The sequence below is a fragment of the Mytilus edulis genome, chromosome 3, assembly GCF_963676685.1.
Source record: "Mytilus edulis chromosome 3, xbMytEdul2.2, whole genome shotgun sequence".
NCBI classification, from domain to species: domain Eukaryota; kingdom Metazoa; phylum Mollusca; class Bivalvia; order Mytilida; family Mytilidae; genus Mytilus; species Mytilus edulis.
This window is the reverse complement of record NC_092346.1, coordinates 22,008,689-22,026,971: the sequence shown is the minus strand read 5'-3', so window position 1 is coordinate 22,026,971 and position 18,283 is coordinate 22,008,689. Positions and strand designations below refer to the sequence as shown.

Below are 18,283 nucleotides of genomic sequence, written 5' to 3'. Positions count from 1 at the left end.
CTGGAATAAATAAAGAGGTCAGAGGTTACAATAATATTAAAATTTATGTTTTATTTATTGACAGTTTCTCCACCAGGAAATGTGAGAGATGTAAAGATAAGTGTGGATCGGGGTCAGGATCCGCCTCTAATTAGGCTGTCCTGGTTACCACCAAGAGATTTAGGAACCGCAGGAAAAGTAGATCATTATGATATTAGATGGGGAAGAATTACTCACAAAAATAAGTCCTCAGAACCAGATTTCTTCTTACAACAACCAGATTTTGACTCTGTGCCAAATATAACTCGTCTTTCAGCAGTAAGTAAGATATATAAATGTATCGAAACTTAAACATCAAATATACCTCGAACAACAACAAAAAACAGGAAAAAACAAATCACCAGATAGTAAACACACTGAAACATATTCTGTGCCTTTAATATGAAATGTTAAAACATTCAGCAATAGCATCTACGAGGGACTTTTCCCGATCTATTAATTCCTTGTAAATACCTTTTCATAGACTATCCAATTAATAGATATAGGAATATGTGGTATGAGAGCCAATTAGACAACTCTCCATCCTTGTTACAATTCATAAAATTAAACCCTTATAGGTAAAGGTACGGTCTTAAGGGCATATGATACAGTTACAGGGGAGGTAATGACGTTGCTAACGTAAAATGTTATTTTTCGCGACGTCAAACTATGACATATCGGGAAAAGATGCATTTTTCGACTGATTTTTATCATTCAAACTGATTTAATTTGAAAACGAGTGCATGAACCGCTATTTTTTAAAACGACATTTTGTTTCATTTTGCAGGGTGATTATGTGAACCAAATTTTATAAAACTGTTAATAGTGCATTTTTTTTTTATTTGGATAAATATACAGCAAAAAATACGTTTTTTTCTCAATTCATGACCATTTGATAAATATGAGTTATTTCTGAATAAAAAATGCATCGATTTTAAGGATACCTTTAAAATGCAGAAATTACAAATCATTTAACAAAAAAACAATTTGTTTTTATCTTTTAAAACAAAAAAGTTATGGTTTTCTTTCAAAAGGTAAAATACGGCCACAAATCCGAATTTTGAGCAAAATTTCGACCTAATTTAACTCAAAAAGTAGCACATGAAGGTATATTTTTTATTACATATTTAATTTAATCAGGCAAAAAATAACTTATATGGAAATTTTCATCAAACTGTAAATACGGGATCAAAACTGTATCATATGCCCTTAACATAAAGCCTAGGTTCACATCAAACAGCAAGATATAAAGTGCCCCAAAAATTACTAGTGTAAAACCATTCAAACGTGAAAACAAACGGTCTTATTTATATATAAAAAAAGAGAAACAACAAACACTTTTGAACCACATAAACAAACGACAACCACTGAACATCAGCTTCCTGACTTAGGACAGGTGCAAACAATTGCAGCGGGATTAAACGTTTTAATGGTACCAAACCTCCTCCCTTTTCTGTGGTATTTTTATTTCCGAATCAAGATATTATAAGATTATGTGCCAAAACATGTAATTTTCTGAAAAGACGCCGAGAAGTTATTTATTGTTAATAATAATTGAATACTTTTGTTGTATACTTTTACTATTCACTTTTGATATTTATCATGTACATACATATTGTTTTAGTTAATTATCGTCTCTCATAAATCTATACAGATTGGCTATTGTATTCAAAATGCATCTTTTATAAATATATTGTGTGGTTTTATACATAAGGTAAGACGTAAATGAAAAATAAAATGTTGAATTGAACTTTTTTGAAACAGTAGTATAACATCACATCATAAAAAGACACACTATAACATATCAATTAAGCACATATCTACAACTCAAGAAGTCTTCTTATTGGTCTATTGGTAGTTTATGTTTGCTGACTATTTGTCTCACAGGTCAAATGGAGTTCATGAACTAAAATTTATGTTTTATAAATTAACTGACTTGAAGCATAGAAAATATGTTGTTTCAAAAGGCCTTTTGAGTCCCGAATAAAAATAACTGTAAATGCTGGTGTCAATATATAAATAAATATTTAGCACCTCATGTTGCCGCAAGTTTATTGTTTTCTACTAGGTATTATTTTATTATAGAGACACCTTTGATCAATTTTTGTGGCAATTGTCAATGGCAGTCAGCAGTGTTTTAGAACATTAGTTTTTCGATCTGCTAGTCAAATACGTTTTGTTAAAATATATTTTCACGCTTTTGGTCTTTTGGAAAATGTTGTTTGTGCTGTATTTTAGACCCCTCTATAACGAAATTAAAGATTACAGGTTTTGTGTATTTTAATTTCAAAGTAAAACGTGCATGCTTTATAAAAATATATAGAAATACATACTTGACAAATTCCCTGCAGACATAATCACAGGCTTTCAATTAATGATGAAATAGATATATTTCCTTAAGAAAATAATAAAAAAAAAAAAGTCATCAAGTTTCCTTAATTTCCCTTCGCTTGATTTGGTATTTTTTTTTGGTATGTTAATATGTATTAAACAACTAGTCATTGCATTTTTTGTTTAATAGGTATAAAACAACTAGGTCAAATTCGTATTGCTTTCTATGTTTAATATGTATAAAACAACTAAGTCATACAATTGGGAATGGAAATGGGGAATGTGTCAAAGAGACAACAACCCGACCATAGAGAAGACAACAGCAGAAAGTCACCAACAGGTCTTCAATGCAGCGAGAAATTCCCGCACCCGGAGGCGTCCTTCAGCTGGCCCAATAACAAATATATATACTAGTTCAGTGATAATGAACGCCATACTAAACTCGAAATTGTACACAAGAAACTAAAATTAAAAATAATACAAGACTAACAAAGGCCAGAGGCTCCTGACGTTGGACAGGCGCAAAAATGCGGGGGGGGGGGGGGGGGGAGGGGGTAAACATGTTTATGAGATCTCAACCCTCCCCCTATACCTCTAGCCAATGTAGATAAGTAAACGCATAACAATACGCACATTAAAAATCAGTTCAAGAGAAGTCCGAGTCTGATGTCAGAAGATGTAACCAATGAAAATAAACAAAATGACAATAATACATAAATAACATCAGACTACTAGCAGTTAACTGACATGCCAGCTCCAGACTTCAATTAAACTGATTGAAAGATTATGTCTTCGTCATATGAATAACAAGCACAATCCTTCCCGTATGGGGTTTAGTATTATACCATCATAACATATATGAGAAGAACATAACCCGTGTCATGCCAACAACTGGTTTTTAAATAAATGTGTTTAGTTCCGATGCAAAGACCCTATAAGTGAATCAATATTAACGCCAAAATATGCAATCTTTAATGATCTAACAACAGTATCGTAACTATATTCCTTCTTAATAAGTCTATTTAAAGGTTTTGTTAGCTTCTGTGGTGAATACTGACATTTTTGTGCTTTATAAAGAATATTTCCATCAAATATCGAATGTGAAATACCGGATCGTATAAGAAGTCTGCATGTTGAGCTATATTTACGAATGATGTCCTTATACCGATGATAAAATTAAGGAAATGTTTTAACTAGTTTGTGATATCGAAAACCCTGGTGTAATAATTTTTCAGAAATACATAAATTTCTCTCGTTAAAATCTAAAACATTGTGACATACACGAGCGATTCGTACAAGTTGAGATATATAAACACCGTAAGATGGTGACAAGGAAACGTCACCATCTAAAAATGGATAATCAAGAAAAGATTGGAAATTAGAAATCATCTCTTTTATCATAAATTGTATAGTCCCATTGCTTTCTGTGTTTGATAGGTATAAATAAACTAAGTCATAGTCCCATTGCTTTTTTGTGTTTAATAGGTATAAAACAACTAAGTCTTAGTCCTATTGCTTTCTGCGTTTAATAGGTATGAAACAACTAAGTCTTAGTCCTATTGCTTTCTGTGTTTAATAGGTATGAAACAACTAAGTCATAGTCCCATTGCTCTTATGAACTTGAAACATTTATCATTTGAATCATGTTAATATGAAATTAATAGCTTGAATTGGTATTTTAAAACACATTTTTCAGACTTCCAAAGAATTCACAGTAGCCGTTACATATGGTGATTTGATTTCAACTTTGTATGAATATGGTTTCCAGGTATGTATGTGTAAATCGAAGTTGCACTATAAGACATTTTTTCTTAAAGCGATGTTTCGTCAGGCTACACGTTTTTTTAACACACTAATTTCGCTCCAAACATGACATACTAACACGTAAATTATGTATTTTAAAATGCTAGAAACTATGTTATGCGTATCTTGTTTTTCTAAAATTTCCATGTTTTTTGTGTTATATATCAGGCCTGATGAAGATCTGTTTTATTGCAAGCTATATAATTGTAACACGATTTTGTACTAAACTAAGACAATTAATTTTTTTAATTTCTAATGTCTATTAAATGTACAAGATAATATTTTTATCAATGTATCGTTAAAAGAGGGACGAAAGATACCAGGGGGACAGTCAAACTCATAAATCGAAAATAAACTGACAACGCCATGGCTAAAAAGGAAAAAGACAAACAGACAAACAATAGAACACATGACACAACATAGAAAACTAAAGAATAAGCAAAACGATCCCCAACAAAAACTAGGGGTAATCTCAGGTGCTCCGGAAGGGTTAGCAGATCCTGCTCGTCGTGTATGTTATAACAAATCCGGTAAATAGTTTAATTCGGTAGGTCACATTCATGAAAGGGAAGGGGATTGTCATTTAGGAACATATCCGATATTATTTGTGAAACGGTTATTCCATAACGGTCAACAAACTCGTGATGGCGTCCGTAAGATTTACGAAGGGATGATTTCAACTTCACCATTTTGAACTCTTGGTTTAATAGCTTCCTTGTGAGCAGCAACCCTCTATCAAGAAAATCATGATAGGAAATGTAAGCACGGGAATATCGTATCAATTAAGAGATGCAGGTGCTGCTGGAATGTTGCTACTTAGAAATGGAAAGTTAACAATTTGAAAGCTGAAATCATCTCTTTTGTCGTAAAGTTTTGTTTTCAACCGACCCTCATTGTCAATTTCTAGATGTAAGTAATTTGTTTTAAATTTCGTTAAAAAAAAACCAGTGTGACGGAAGACAATTTCTGTTTGAATTTAGATAATATCTGTTGCACCAAATCAAATGCTAACAGAGTCGGAGTATGGACTTTTTGAGATATACAGGATACAGTCGTCAAGAAATGGACACACTATACACGGTAGTATACATATTTATCAATTTTTATGCCCACCTACGATAGAAGGGGCATTATGTTTTCTGGTCTGTGCGTCCGTTCGTCCGTCCGTCTGTCTGTTCGTCCGTCTGTCCCGCTCCAGGTTAAAGTTTTTGGTCAAGGTAGTTTTTGATGAAGTTGATGTCCAATCGACTTCAAACTTAGTACACATGTTCCCTATGATATGATCTTTCTAATTTTAATGCCAAATTAGAGTTTTTACCCCAATTTCACGGTCCACTGAACATGCAAAATGATAAAGCGAGTGGGGCATTCGTGTACTGAGGACACATTCTTGTTCTATTATAAGCTTACCTTGCCCAAAGCACAAACTGAACTTTTATAATCTCTTGGCGTCATGTATCGTCTGTCTTCTTTTGAAACATCTTCCTAATAACTACTGGACCGCAATAATTATTGGGGTATTTAGTTAAAAAATTGTCCGAAGACCCATTTGACATGGATAACATGTCTATAAATTTAAAGTTGTAAATTTTTATGTTATTAGTTTATTGGTGGTGAGTTGTCTCATTTGGAACTATACTATACAACATCTTCATATTTTTGAAAATTTAACAGGGGCAAACAAATTCCAAGTGTTGGGCTTTCATCCTTTTGTCCATTTGAATCATAACTGTTCGACATATTAACCAAACTTGGCCGCAAGCATGGGGTTTAAAAATGTGTCCGATTACACGGCCAACCAACCAAGATCGCCACCATAGCTAAAAATAGAACATAAGGGGTAAAATGTAGATTTTGGCTTATATCTCTGAAACTTAAGTATTTAGAGCAAATCTGACAGCAGTAAATTTATTTATCAGGTCAAGATCTATCTCCCCTGAAATTTTCAGACAAATTGGACAACCCGTTGTTTGGTTGCTGCCCCCGAATTAGTAATTTTAAGGACATTTTGCAGTTTTTTGTTATTATCTTGAATATTATAAAAGATAGAGATAAAATGTAAACAGCAATAATGTTCAGCAAAATTAGATCTACAATAATGACCAAAATTGTCAGTTAACCCTTTAAGGAGTTATTGCCCTTTATAGTAAATTTTTAACCATTTTTCTAAAATTTTAGTAATCTTTTAAAAAAATCTTCTCCTCTGAAACTACTGGGCCAAATTTAACCAAACTCCGCCCAATCATCATTGGGGTATCTAGTTAACAAAACTCTCTCCGATGATCCGGCCAACCGACCAAGATGGCCGCCATGGCTAAAAATAGTACATAGGGGTAAAATGTAGATTTTGGCTAATATCTCTGAAACCACAGTATTTAGAGCAAATTCAAAATGAGGTAAAATTGTATCAGGTCAAGATCTATCTGACCGGAAATTTTCAGACAAATCGGACTTCCCGTTGTTTGGTTGCTGCCCCCGAATTAGTAATTTTAAGGAAATTTTACAGTTTTTGGTTGTTATCTTGAATTTCACTATAAATAGAGATAAGCTATAAACAGCAATAATGTCTAGCAAATCAGGATCTACGAATAAGTCAACATGGCTAAAATTGTCAGTTGACCCCTTAAGGAGTAATTGCCCTTTGTAGTCAATTTTTAACCATTTTTCTAAAATTTTAGTACTCTTTAAAAAAATCTTCTCCTCTGAAACTACTTAGGTAAATTTAACCAAACTCGGCAACCATCATCTTAAGGGTATTTTTTTTAAATGTGTCCAATGACCCCATCCACGAACCAAGAAGGCCGACATGGCTAAGAATAGTATATAGGGGTCAAATGCATTTTTTGGCTAATATCTCTGATTTCAAAGCATTTAGAGCAAATCTAAGTCATTAAAATTTGTTCATTAAGTCAAGATCTAACTGTCTTGAAATTTTCAGACAAATCAGGCAACCCGTTGTTGGGTTCCTGCCCCTGAATTGGTAATTTTAAGAAAATTTTGCAGTTTTTGGTTATTATCTTCCACATTATCTTAGATAAGGATAAACTGTAAACAGCAATTATGTAAAGCAAAGTAAGATCTACAAATAAGTCAACTTGACCAAAACGTTCAATTGACCCATTCAAGAGTTATTGCTATGTATAGTAAATTTTAAACAATTTTTGTAAATTATGTAAATTTTTGTGATGAAGACCAGGATCTTCCATCCTTATATTGGATTCCTAAGCTTTACAAGAATCCTTATAAGATTTGGTATATTGCAGGTTCTTCCAAGTATTCCACTAAACCCCTTTCTAAAGTTCTTACTGTCATACTCTCTGCAGTCAAAGAAGGACTTCAGAAATATTCCAAAACGGCATATTCAAGAAGTGGCGTTAATCAGATGTGGATACTGAAAAATTCAAAAGAGTTATTGGTGAATTTACAATCTCAATCAATAAAACATTGTACCAACATTAAAACCTTTGATTTTTCAACTCTTTATACCACTATTCCACATACTAAACTTAAAACTCGACTGAAAGAACTCGTCAGCTTATGTTTGTTTACCAAAAAGGCACTAGACGTTTTAAATATCTTTTTTTGGGCAGAAATTCAGCTAACTTTGTGAAAAATCATACAGAGTCAAGAAAAAAATTCACCGAAGAGGATATCACTGCCATGCTGGACTTTTTAATTGACAACATATTTGTTGAATTTGGAGGTTTGGTCTTCCAACAGACTATTGAAATCCCTATGGGTACCAATTGCGCTCCTCTACTTGCATATTTGTTTTTGTATTCCTATGAAGCTGAATTTATCAAAGGGCTTGTACAGAAAGGAGAAAAGAAAATTAGCCCAGCCTTTCAATTTCACCTTTCGGTATATTGATGATGTACTATCTCTTAATAATAATAGATTCAGTGATCAATTACACTTAATATATCCAAGTGAACTTGAAATTAAAGATACTACCGACACAGATAAATCTGCTTCATATTTATACCTTTTTCTAGAAATGACTACTGATGGTAGGTTGAATACCAAAATTTATGACAAACGCGATGATTTTAATTTTCCTATAGTCAACTTTCCATTTCTGTGTAGCAACATCCCAGCGGCACCAGCATATGGAGTATATGTTTCTCAATTGATACGTTACCCTAGAGCTAGCTCAAAGTACGTAGATTTTGTTGAACGAGGAATATTGCTTTCTCAAAAGTTTCTTAGACAGGGCTATGAATTAATCAAATTAAGGTCATCACTCAAGAAATTTTACGGTCGCCATCATGAGTTGATTGGCCATTATGACAAAAGTGAGTCAGAAATCATATCTGATATTCTTCCCCAGTTATAATAACCTTCCATCTTTACAGAACTGAACAAAGAAATAACACGACGGGTGCCGTATACGGTGCAGGAAAAGCTTTCCCGTCCGGAGCACCTGATTTCACTCCCGGTTTTTAGTGGAGTTCGTGTTGTATCTTTTTTATTATTTATAACTGTTGATGTAAATGTCCTTTGGTTTTATGAGTCTTTGTTTACTCCTTGGTTTTGATTGTTATTGGCTTTGTAAACTTTTACAAAATATTTTCCTTTGAAACTACTGAGCCAAGTTCATTATAGATAGAGAAATTTGTAAGCAGCAAGAATGTTTAGTAAAGTAAGATTGACAAACACTTCATCATCACCAAAACATAATTTTGTCATGAACTCTATTCTCATCTATTATGTTTGTCCTTTGCTTAGTATGAACATAGACCAAGGTGAGCGACACAGACTCTTTAGAGCCTCTAGTTTAAGATCACATCTTGCAAAACTATAATAAAAAGACGCAAATACACTCTAAATAGCAATATTATAAGTAATTTAAGAATTTTTAAATTAGTCAGTATGGTCGAAATCGTCAGCTGACTACCTATTGAATTTGTGCTTATTTAACACGGTTTTTGTTTATTATAGTAAAAACTTTAATATATTAATGGAAATTTTACATTCGATACAAACATTAGTAACACACAGAAGGATTATTTTTAATGTTTCAGAAATATGTTTTATTCTTGAAAATCTTGCATAATGCCCATAGTGTTTTACTTAAAGAAATATTTTAAATTTGATTTTTTTAAGGAATAAAACAGGTACAAAATATCTCTTTACAATAACTTTCCAACATCATTTATGAATATATGTTAGATTAATTATAAAATCCAATAAAATCCTAAATCAAAACTATTAGTGATGATTATTTTCATTGGTGTCCTTTAATATTAATTAAATAGGTAAAGTCATATGGTATAACAAAATTAAAACCACGTGTGTTTTGCTTTTGTTTTGATTGGAAGGTTGTTACACTATTTATATGGACTTTATATATCAGGTACCAAATAGGAAAATATCCCAAAAATTTTGGAATTAATAGTCAGAGTTCGTATATCATTATTATATTCAAATACATCAAGGAAAAGTATTCATTTGTTAAAATGGACAGATAAATAAACTCATCACAGATACCAGGATTATAAATTTATATTTACGCCAAACGCGCGTTTCATTTACAAAAGACTCATCAGTGACGCTCGAATATATATATAGTCAAGTGAACAATAAGATCTGAGAGTGTTGAGAATGTTTTGATGCAATATCAGACATAATTCATACTTTTTAAATTTCAGTAAGACAGCATTCAGACAACTTCAAACAAAACGTAGCTGTCCTTTGATGTTGTTTACTATATTTGCTTTTCGCTTTTGGTTTATACATAGATAAATCTTTGGTGTTGAGGCTTGATTTTTTTTGCGCCTTTTAAAGCTTGCTATGCAGTATGTGTCTCATCGATGGAGACCGTAGATGACTTTTAGTTTTTTTACCTTCTATATCATTTGAACCGTGGCGAAGAGCTGTTTCATTGGCAATTATACCACATCTTCTTATTTTTATATTTCGGACCTGCTGACAGGCAGTACTAAGGATAAAAACTGATTTTTTTTATCGATAAAGCTCACGTGTAAATTTAATTATTTGCAGCATGTCGGATTTATTCTAAAGACGCAATGTGTAGCTTAAAATGTGGTGGTATTTTCCTACAGTTATAATAATTGCTTGTTTATAAATTCAATGTCAAACTTTCACCAGAAAACCAGTTTTATTTATTTCAACAGGTACTATTTTAATGGATGGAGATGGTGTCCAAGTTGTGCAGGTTAACAATTCGTTAGATGTTGAACTTGCCTGGCATTTAAATCGGCATGTGCGATCTAATCAAAATTTAGAGGACATATTTAATGAAAAATACGCCATAAAACTTATGGAATGGAAAGAAAAAGGACATGGTGATAGGAATGAGAAGTTCTTTTTAACCGACGCAGTAAGAATTAATATACTAAAGATACTATTTTAATATTAAAAAAAAAACGAAAAGTATTCATGTTCCTTAAAATATAAATACTTTTTTAAGATTATCTTCAGTCCTCCTTTTCAAATTTAAACTTTTGTTTATTCTATATTATGCTAGTATTGGATATAGAACAAGTGCATTCACAGTTATGCTTTAATACACTATACTGTTAAATTGGAATTTTATTTAACATTTTTCAGAAACACAAGGATGATGAGATGCAGGATGGATGATATTACATCAGTGTGTCACTTCTATACAGTTTTGCTTCTCCACATTTTATTTGTTCAAAATAAAATTGTAAATAATTTAAAATTGATTGCCTCATACCTTTCATCTGCAGGCTGTTGGCTGTGGCACACTGTTGTTGATATCATTCACACTTCATTAAATTTAAATGAATACAGCTAACAGCCTGTAGATATACATATTGAGTTAACCCCTCACGCATAACGATATTAGTTGCTTCGATAGTCCTTTGAAATATATTGAGATTGTTTTCTAATAGTCATCAGGAATATTTGGAATACCCCTTCATTGTAGTTCATTTACGCGGTAATAAGCTAATCAAATCAAAACAAGTGTTCATGAGTTAGTAATAAAGATTATTTTTCTGAGAACAGTTAAAATTATTTCACCGTAGACATTCACAACTTGCAGTTTGAAAATTAATAAAGATAATGAAGATTCAAACAAGTTAAGGTTTTTATATATGTTTACAAGAAAAGAAAGATAAATTGAAACTTTCGACTTTAAAACTCCCTTTACATGAATTCTAAAAATATAAAGAGTTACTGCGCACTTTTACTTATAATAAGGGAGATAGATAGCTTTTTCAGATTTAAAAGGCACATCCTGTGAATAGCGATCAAAGGTACCAGGCTTATAATTTGATACGCTAGACGCGCGTTTCTAAATACACAAGACTCATCAGTGACGCGCAGATCAAAATAGTTTGAAAGCCAAACAAGTTCAAGTTGAGGAGCACTAAGGCCCCAAAATTCCAAAAAGTTGTGCCAAATACGTCTAAGGTAATCTATGCATGGAATAAGAAAATCCTCAGATATTCGAATATTTCATACTTTTGCAAACAGTGTATTTATAAAATTACCATATAATTGATATTCATGTCAACATCGGAGTGCTGACTACTCGGCTGGTTATACAATCTGTGAAATATGGAAGCTTATGATAAAGAAAAAAAGTTATCATAGGTACCAGGATTATAATTTAATACTCCAGACGCGCGTTTTGTCTACACAAGACTCATCAGTGATCTTCAGACCAAAAAGGTTATAAAGCCATATAAATACAAAGATGAAGAGAACTCAAGTTTTTAGTCTTAAATAAAAGCCAAAAAAGCTACTTTCGGTTTACTGCAGGTCACGTCCGGCCGATCTATTATAAAGGTTAATTTGTCTTTACCTTATACAAAATACCTAATTATATTACATCATAAGCTTTTAACCTATACATCATAAATGTCATCGGAATGGTTCAAACTAAATGTAACAAATATTTGCCATAATGTTTCAAACAGGTTTCTACATTTCTTTCTGAGTCACACTATCGCTGTTTAATTCGAATAGCAATTATTCTAGGAGAGGTCAAAATCTAAATGTTAGATTATCCTTGACCATAAAGACATTATCTTAATGTCTAGGTCGAATGTCGATCTCAAAACAAAAGACCTTTAATGCCTCTAATTTATTATAGATAACATACCGGAAGTAGATGCATCGTATTTGACTTCCACCTCGTAAAGTTCGCAATGACTTGCTTTCATGTATTGTCTCGTTTATAGAGATGAAATGTCACAAAGCGTGCTATATCATATGTTTCTTCTCATAATTGGAACATATGCTACGTCATTTGATATTTGATTTACATTTGCGGCAAATTCTCATTCCACGAAGTATGGAGTGCTTTGCTCCAATTGGCCATGTCCAAGTGATCTGAAAATTCATGAAACGATAGATTTTCTAAATAGACTTGGTTAATCAGTAAATGAACGACTGTAATTACAACAGTTCGGTGCTCGGGGGAGTTTACACATTGTATAGACACGTGTCTTGTTTTAGATCGTATATTAACCTCTAGCTTTCTTGTTGTTTCTTTATGTCGGGTTAAAAATGTGAGTTCCACATCTCATTTCACACACACACACACACACACACACACATACCGAAATAAAAACACGTTTTATGTCGTTTGGCAGACATGAACCTCGTTTTTTTATCAAACAAACAATTCTCTGAAACTGACATTATCAAGATGCTTGATCTTTCGTCCCTCTTTTATAATCCAATACTCCGTATCTTCTATGACGTTTGTAATAACTTCAGATTGAAAAATTAAAAAAGCAATTGATCTCGTCGAAATGAAAATGTTTGAAACAAATGTTTCTTTAATTTTTTTCTTGATGTCTCGTAAAACAATGTGGTGGGTTTCACTTCAAAATGATTGAGCCTGTTACTCGTACCATCTAGTATACATTAATGACATTCACGTTGATTTTCATTACACAATTATTAAATTGCATTTTCGTTTAAAGTTTAACGCCTTGCACGATGGAGGTTGCACACTCAGCAGTATTTATTATTTAGATAAAAAATAATATAGTGAAGAAAATGGTGGAATTTTATCGGATTACTGATTTTAAATTACTGTTTAAAAAAACATGTATACTAGTTATGTTTACTTAGGATCTTGCCTCGAGCTGATAGATAAGTTGTCTAAGTGCAAAATAATTTGCGCTGCAACTTGTTTTCGCCAATGCTACTTCTGCGCCACTTCAATTTAAACTGATTTAAAGGTATCTTAAACTGCGACAATAAAAAATCATCTAATAGCGCCAATTTTTATTAACAAACAGTGGCCGCGGATCCATATCTTTTTGTACGGGGACGCTGACTGACCTAAAAGGGGAGTAGGCGCCAGTCGCGCTTCAGTGAAAAGCTAAGTTATCAATCAAATTTTTCATCGAAAGGAGGAGCCCGGGCCCCAGGCCCCCTCTGGATCCGCCTATGATCTATTTTTTTTTTTATTGAACTTCGTCAATTTTGAACGATGACTTACAATATAATTATTTCTGTGACTGCATCCTACATTCATTTATAAAATCCTTTACGATATAGATAATTCAGCTGATCTGTAAAATTTCCATCTTCGTGATTTGTGGAATTTTGTTTCAAAATTTCAGTCATTTTAAAAAAGGACTAAGTATTTTTAGTCAATTTATATTTATTTTTACTTATATATATATATAGCAATTAAATGATTTGTACAAATTTTATACTAGTATTCGTGACTTATATAGTACTGTGTTACGACCCCAGATTAAAACTGACGAGAAAAGGTAACACCTGAGCACCGAAAGCTTTGTTTTATTAGAGTCTAGGTGGTCGAGTAGTCTAGCACGTCAGGTACAGTGCAAGGAGATTTGGTGCCACGATATTCAGGAGCATGAGTTTGAGTCCCGGAACAATAAATTTGCTTCAGAAAATTTGCAGATCTAACATTGTTCGGCTGAAATTTAGACGAATTATATTTATATATCGACAGCTATCATGAAAAGGCCCCACTATAACAATACGGGAAACATGTTAAACGAGAAAATGAACGTCATGATTAAAAACATATTTAACGAAAAACATGAATAACAGGTTCTTCACATGGGAAAAGCACATATAGTCGAGTTAAACATGACCGTGAGCTCTCAAATATACCTTGCCCCCAGACAGTTGATAAACAGCACACCATATACTACGAAATTGCAAAATAAAAAGTTCTGTGAGAAGGATAAAATAAGCAAACAAAAACACAAAAGTACCGATCGAAGAAAAGTCGTAAGCTATATCATATTAATAATTCACTCATCATCGATACCAGGATTAAAATTTTACATTTACGACAGACGCGCGTTTCGTCTGTAAAAGACTCATCAGTGACGCTCGAATCAAAAAATGTTAAATGGCCAAATAAAGTACGAAGTTGAAGAGTATTGAGGACCAATAAATTATGTTCTTCCAGACTAAAGTAGTTGCGGAAGATACCAAGGAATTAAAAAAAATCGAAAGTCGAGAGAAAAGCTATGGCCAAAAAAAAACGAAGACAAGTTCACAAAACACTACATACAAACTAAAGATTGAGCAACTCGAACCTGAAGAAATACGAGAGTGATAGATAAATCGTATTATCAATCAGTACAAATTCAACGGATTTATGTAAATATGTCATAAACAGCACGAGCCTTCAGAAATGCCAATAAACAAGTAAACAGTATCGACAGTAACTATTCTTGACTGTATATCAATACATATTTAGTTATGTTTATATTCCCCCAACAAAAAGAAAATGAATGAGAATACCGATATCAATTGCGATATTTATTCGTACCGAACTTGTTTAATCTGGTAACTTTGATTTAATGAGTACAGAAACGTAATTTAAGAACTACATTTATCAACAGCTCGTGTGCATTCCTGACACTTCATATATAATATAACATGACATCTTTTATAACAATTAAGATAACCAGGTAAGCATAAAATTCAAAAAGATCTCATTTCATAGATGTAAACTCACAGGGAAAGTGGTACTATTTATTCTACCATCGGCAACAGACTAACATTTCAAAGTCTAAATTTTACACTTTTATGATAAAAAAAACCATGGAGAAAACAGTTATGTGTGGTTTAAGTTCATTATTATTCTGTTTTAAAAATTAAATCCAAATTATTTCACGACCAACTTGCAACTAGGCTTGTTTATGTTATCCATGCCATATTTCATTAGGTTTGAATAAAGACAACAGTAGTATACCGCGGTTTAAAATTCATAAATCGATTGAGAAAATAAAAATCCGGATTACAAACTAAAACTGAGGGAAACACATCAAATATAAGAGAACTACGACACAACTGAAACACAACACTCAAATGTAACACACACAGAAACGAACTATACTAGTCAACAAAAGAAACGATACACGACTTTGAAATAAAATTTATCAAAAAGTATTAAATATAAAACAAAATGAAATACACTATTTTAAAAAGCTTTCATTTGCAATGTATGCACATGTGATAATGAAAATCAAAACTTGTCGGAAAGTATCTAAATTCCCTGTAAACGACTATAGGGTGCAAATAAGTTTTGCGGAAAGTTGAATAAAAAATCGACACGTAATTTTTTAAGTACTAAATAAAATTTCAACTTTGTTTAAAAATATTCAATATGCTAATCAAGTTGTGTTCATGCTGTAACTAATGGGTTGAAATATTGTTTTTTCAAATTTTTGGGAAAAAAGTGTTTTTTTGAAATCTCAAAAAATGCAAAAAAAAAATTTTTAATTTTTGTCTTAAATCAATGCTTTGGATATGAAAACAACACACAGTAAATTTGGAACATTTCGGATTAGTTTTAAGATTGTGACCGCTTTTTGAATATCACTTTACACATAATGTCTATGGTAAATCAGTACATTTTAACGATTTCTCGTGGGGCCGAACTTTGGTAAACAAATAAACGAAGAAACTGTATGATTTTTAAAAACCAATTGATGGCAAACATTGTCTTTACCTTTAAATGAGAGGTTGGCATCATTAGTTGAAACTTCTGTTTTTCAAATTGTCGTTTTATGTAAATTTTGTAAAAAACAAAAAAAATCGTCAAAAAACATCACGAAAGCAAAAAAATATTTTTTTTTAAACGGATTTATATTTCCATAATGATTAAGTATTACTACCTTCTATATTGGTCCTATAAACGGAAAACTTTATCTTAAATTTGAAAAAAAAAGTCTTGTATCGTTTCTTTTGTTGACTAGTATATAATATAACAATGGTCATTTTCCTGACTTAGTACAAGACATTTTAAGAAAAAAATGGTGGGACATTTTTAAGAAAAAAATTATAAAAAAATAATTTATATTGTAAATAAACACATTGCAGTTATTCATAGATAAATGATAAAAAAATATATTGCACCCTTACATCCAATCCCAGAACTTCTAAGTTGACTTCCTTCACCTGCCTACGATAAATGCAATGTAATCTGATTTACAGTAGCGCATAACTTGTATTAGACTTTTGTTAGAGTCGAATCAATCCCCGAAATCGGCGTACCTGATGCTGCCTTCCCTAGTTTCACTTTTGAAACTGACAATCGTTTCAATCCATGTTATGCTTACCATTTCTCAAAGGATTCGTGTTTACGACAGACCGAAACATGTGTTCTTTACTGAAATACAATACGGTTTTTTTAGACAATGCGGGACAAAAAATTTCATTTAGTTTTTCATCGCTTCATTTCATTTATAATCCGCGATCTAAAGTACTCATTCTATGTTCAGATTAATGAATAGTTGTATTTTATACGATGAAACGAGTGTTTTAATTACCCGAAATATAGCCATTAATATTATTGATGATTAATAAAGATTTCAGATATTCGTCAACAAGACAGCAACGAATCAACAACGAAAACAGAGAAAAAACACAATAACCCAAAAGATGGATTTTTATTCAGATAGTTGAAAAATTCTGCATTCTGAATTTTGAATTGGTTCGTAAAAAGGGAGAAAAGTTGTGTCAAGTATTTGTTAGGGTTACTTAAATGTTCCAGCCATATGTGTTACCTTCTTTTTTGATTAAAAAGGTCATTTAAAGGGACACTAGCTACGAGATATATAAAAAAATCAAATATATCATTTTATTTGCTTAATCATTAATGAAATGCAAATAGTGCAATAAAAATCGCTTTTAGCAGCCAGTATGGTTCAATGTTGTCAAAATAAGCTAAAAAAAACATTGATTATGAATTATTCACTTGCAAGTGAATAATTCGACCTCATTGAATCCGTATTTATGTGAACTTCAATTTAACTCATTAGCTTTAAATGGATAACACGTGGATTGTATGTGTAAAGTTATTTAACGGAAAAGAATGTCAACATTGAAAGTGAAACAAAGGTATATCATTTGATTGACTGATTCGATCCACAGAAAATCATTCTTATACTGATAAAAAAGAGGATAAATATTTATTTTTCATCTATAATATGAAATTAAAAAGACATAGAATAATCCAACAGCTCGAGTTTGCTTAATCTATTTATATCTATATACATAAAATTGAGAAAGGAAATAGGGAATGTGTCAAAGCGACAACAACCCGACCATAGAGCAGACAACAGACGAAGGCCACCAATGTGTCTTCAATGTAGCGAGAAACTCCCGCACCCGTAGGTGTCCTTCAGCTGGCCCCTTAAAAAATATGTATACTAGTACAGTGATAATGGACGTCATACTAAACTCCGAATTATACACAAGAAACTAAAATTAAAAATCATACAAAACTAACAAAGGGCAGAGCCTCCTGACTTGGGACAGGCGCAAAATTGCGGCGGGGTTAAACATGTTTATGAGATCTCAATCCTCCTCCTATACCTCTAGCCAATGTAGAAAAGTAAACGCATAACAATACGCACATTAACATTCAGTTCAAGAGAAGTCCGAGTCCGATGTCAGAAGATGTAACAAAAGAAAATAAATAAAATGACAATAATACATAAATAACAACAGACTGCTACAGTTAACTGACATGCCAGCTCCAGACCTCAATTAAATTGATTGAAAGATTATGTCTTCATCATATAGTTTCATAGTTTCATAGTTTTATAGTTTCATAGTTTATTAAAGAAAACTCAGCCGCAGAAGACTACGTAACAGGAGCATATTACACACAATATAAATC

At 32.2% G+C, this 18,283-nt stretch overlaps 1 protein-coding gene across 1 annotated transcript in view; it reads left to right on the top strand.

The window, feature by feature from the left end:
* Window positions 1-18,283, top strand: part of LOC139514210 (uncharacterized) — a 179,066-nt gene that overhangs the window by 63,941 nt on the left and 96,842 nt on the right. The window contains exons 12-15 of the mRNA XM_071303036.1: window positions 65-297; window positions 4,046-4,117; window positions 5,133-5,232; window positions 10,290-10,495. Coding sequence (XP_071159137.1) covers window positions 65-297; window positions 4,046-4,117; window positions 5,133-5,232; window positions 10,290-10,495 — 611 coding nt within the window. The remainder of the gene's footprint in view (window positions 1-64; window positions 298-4,045; window positions 4,118-5,132; window positions 5,233-10,289; window positions 10,496-18,283) is intronic.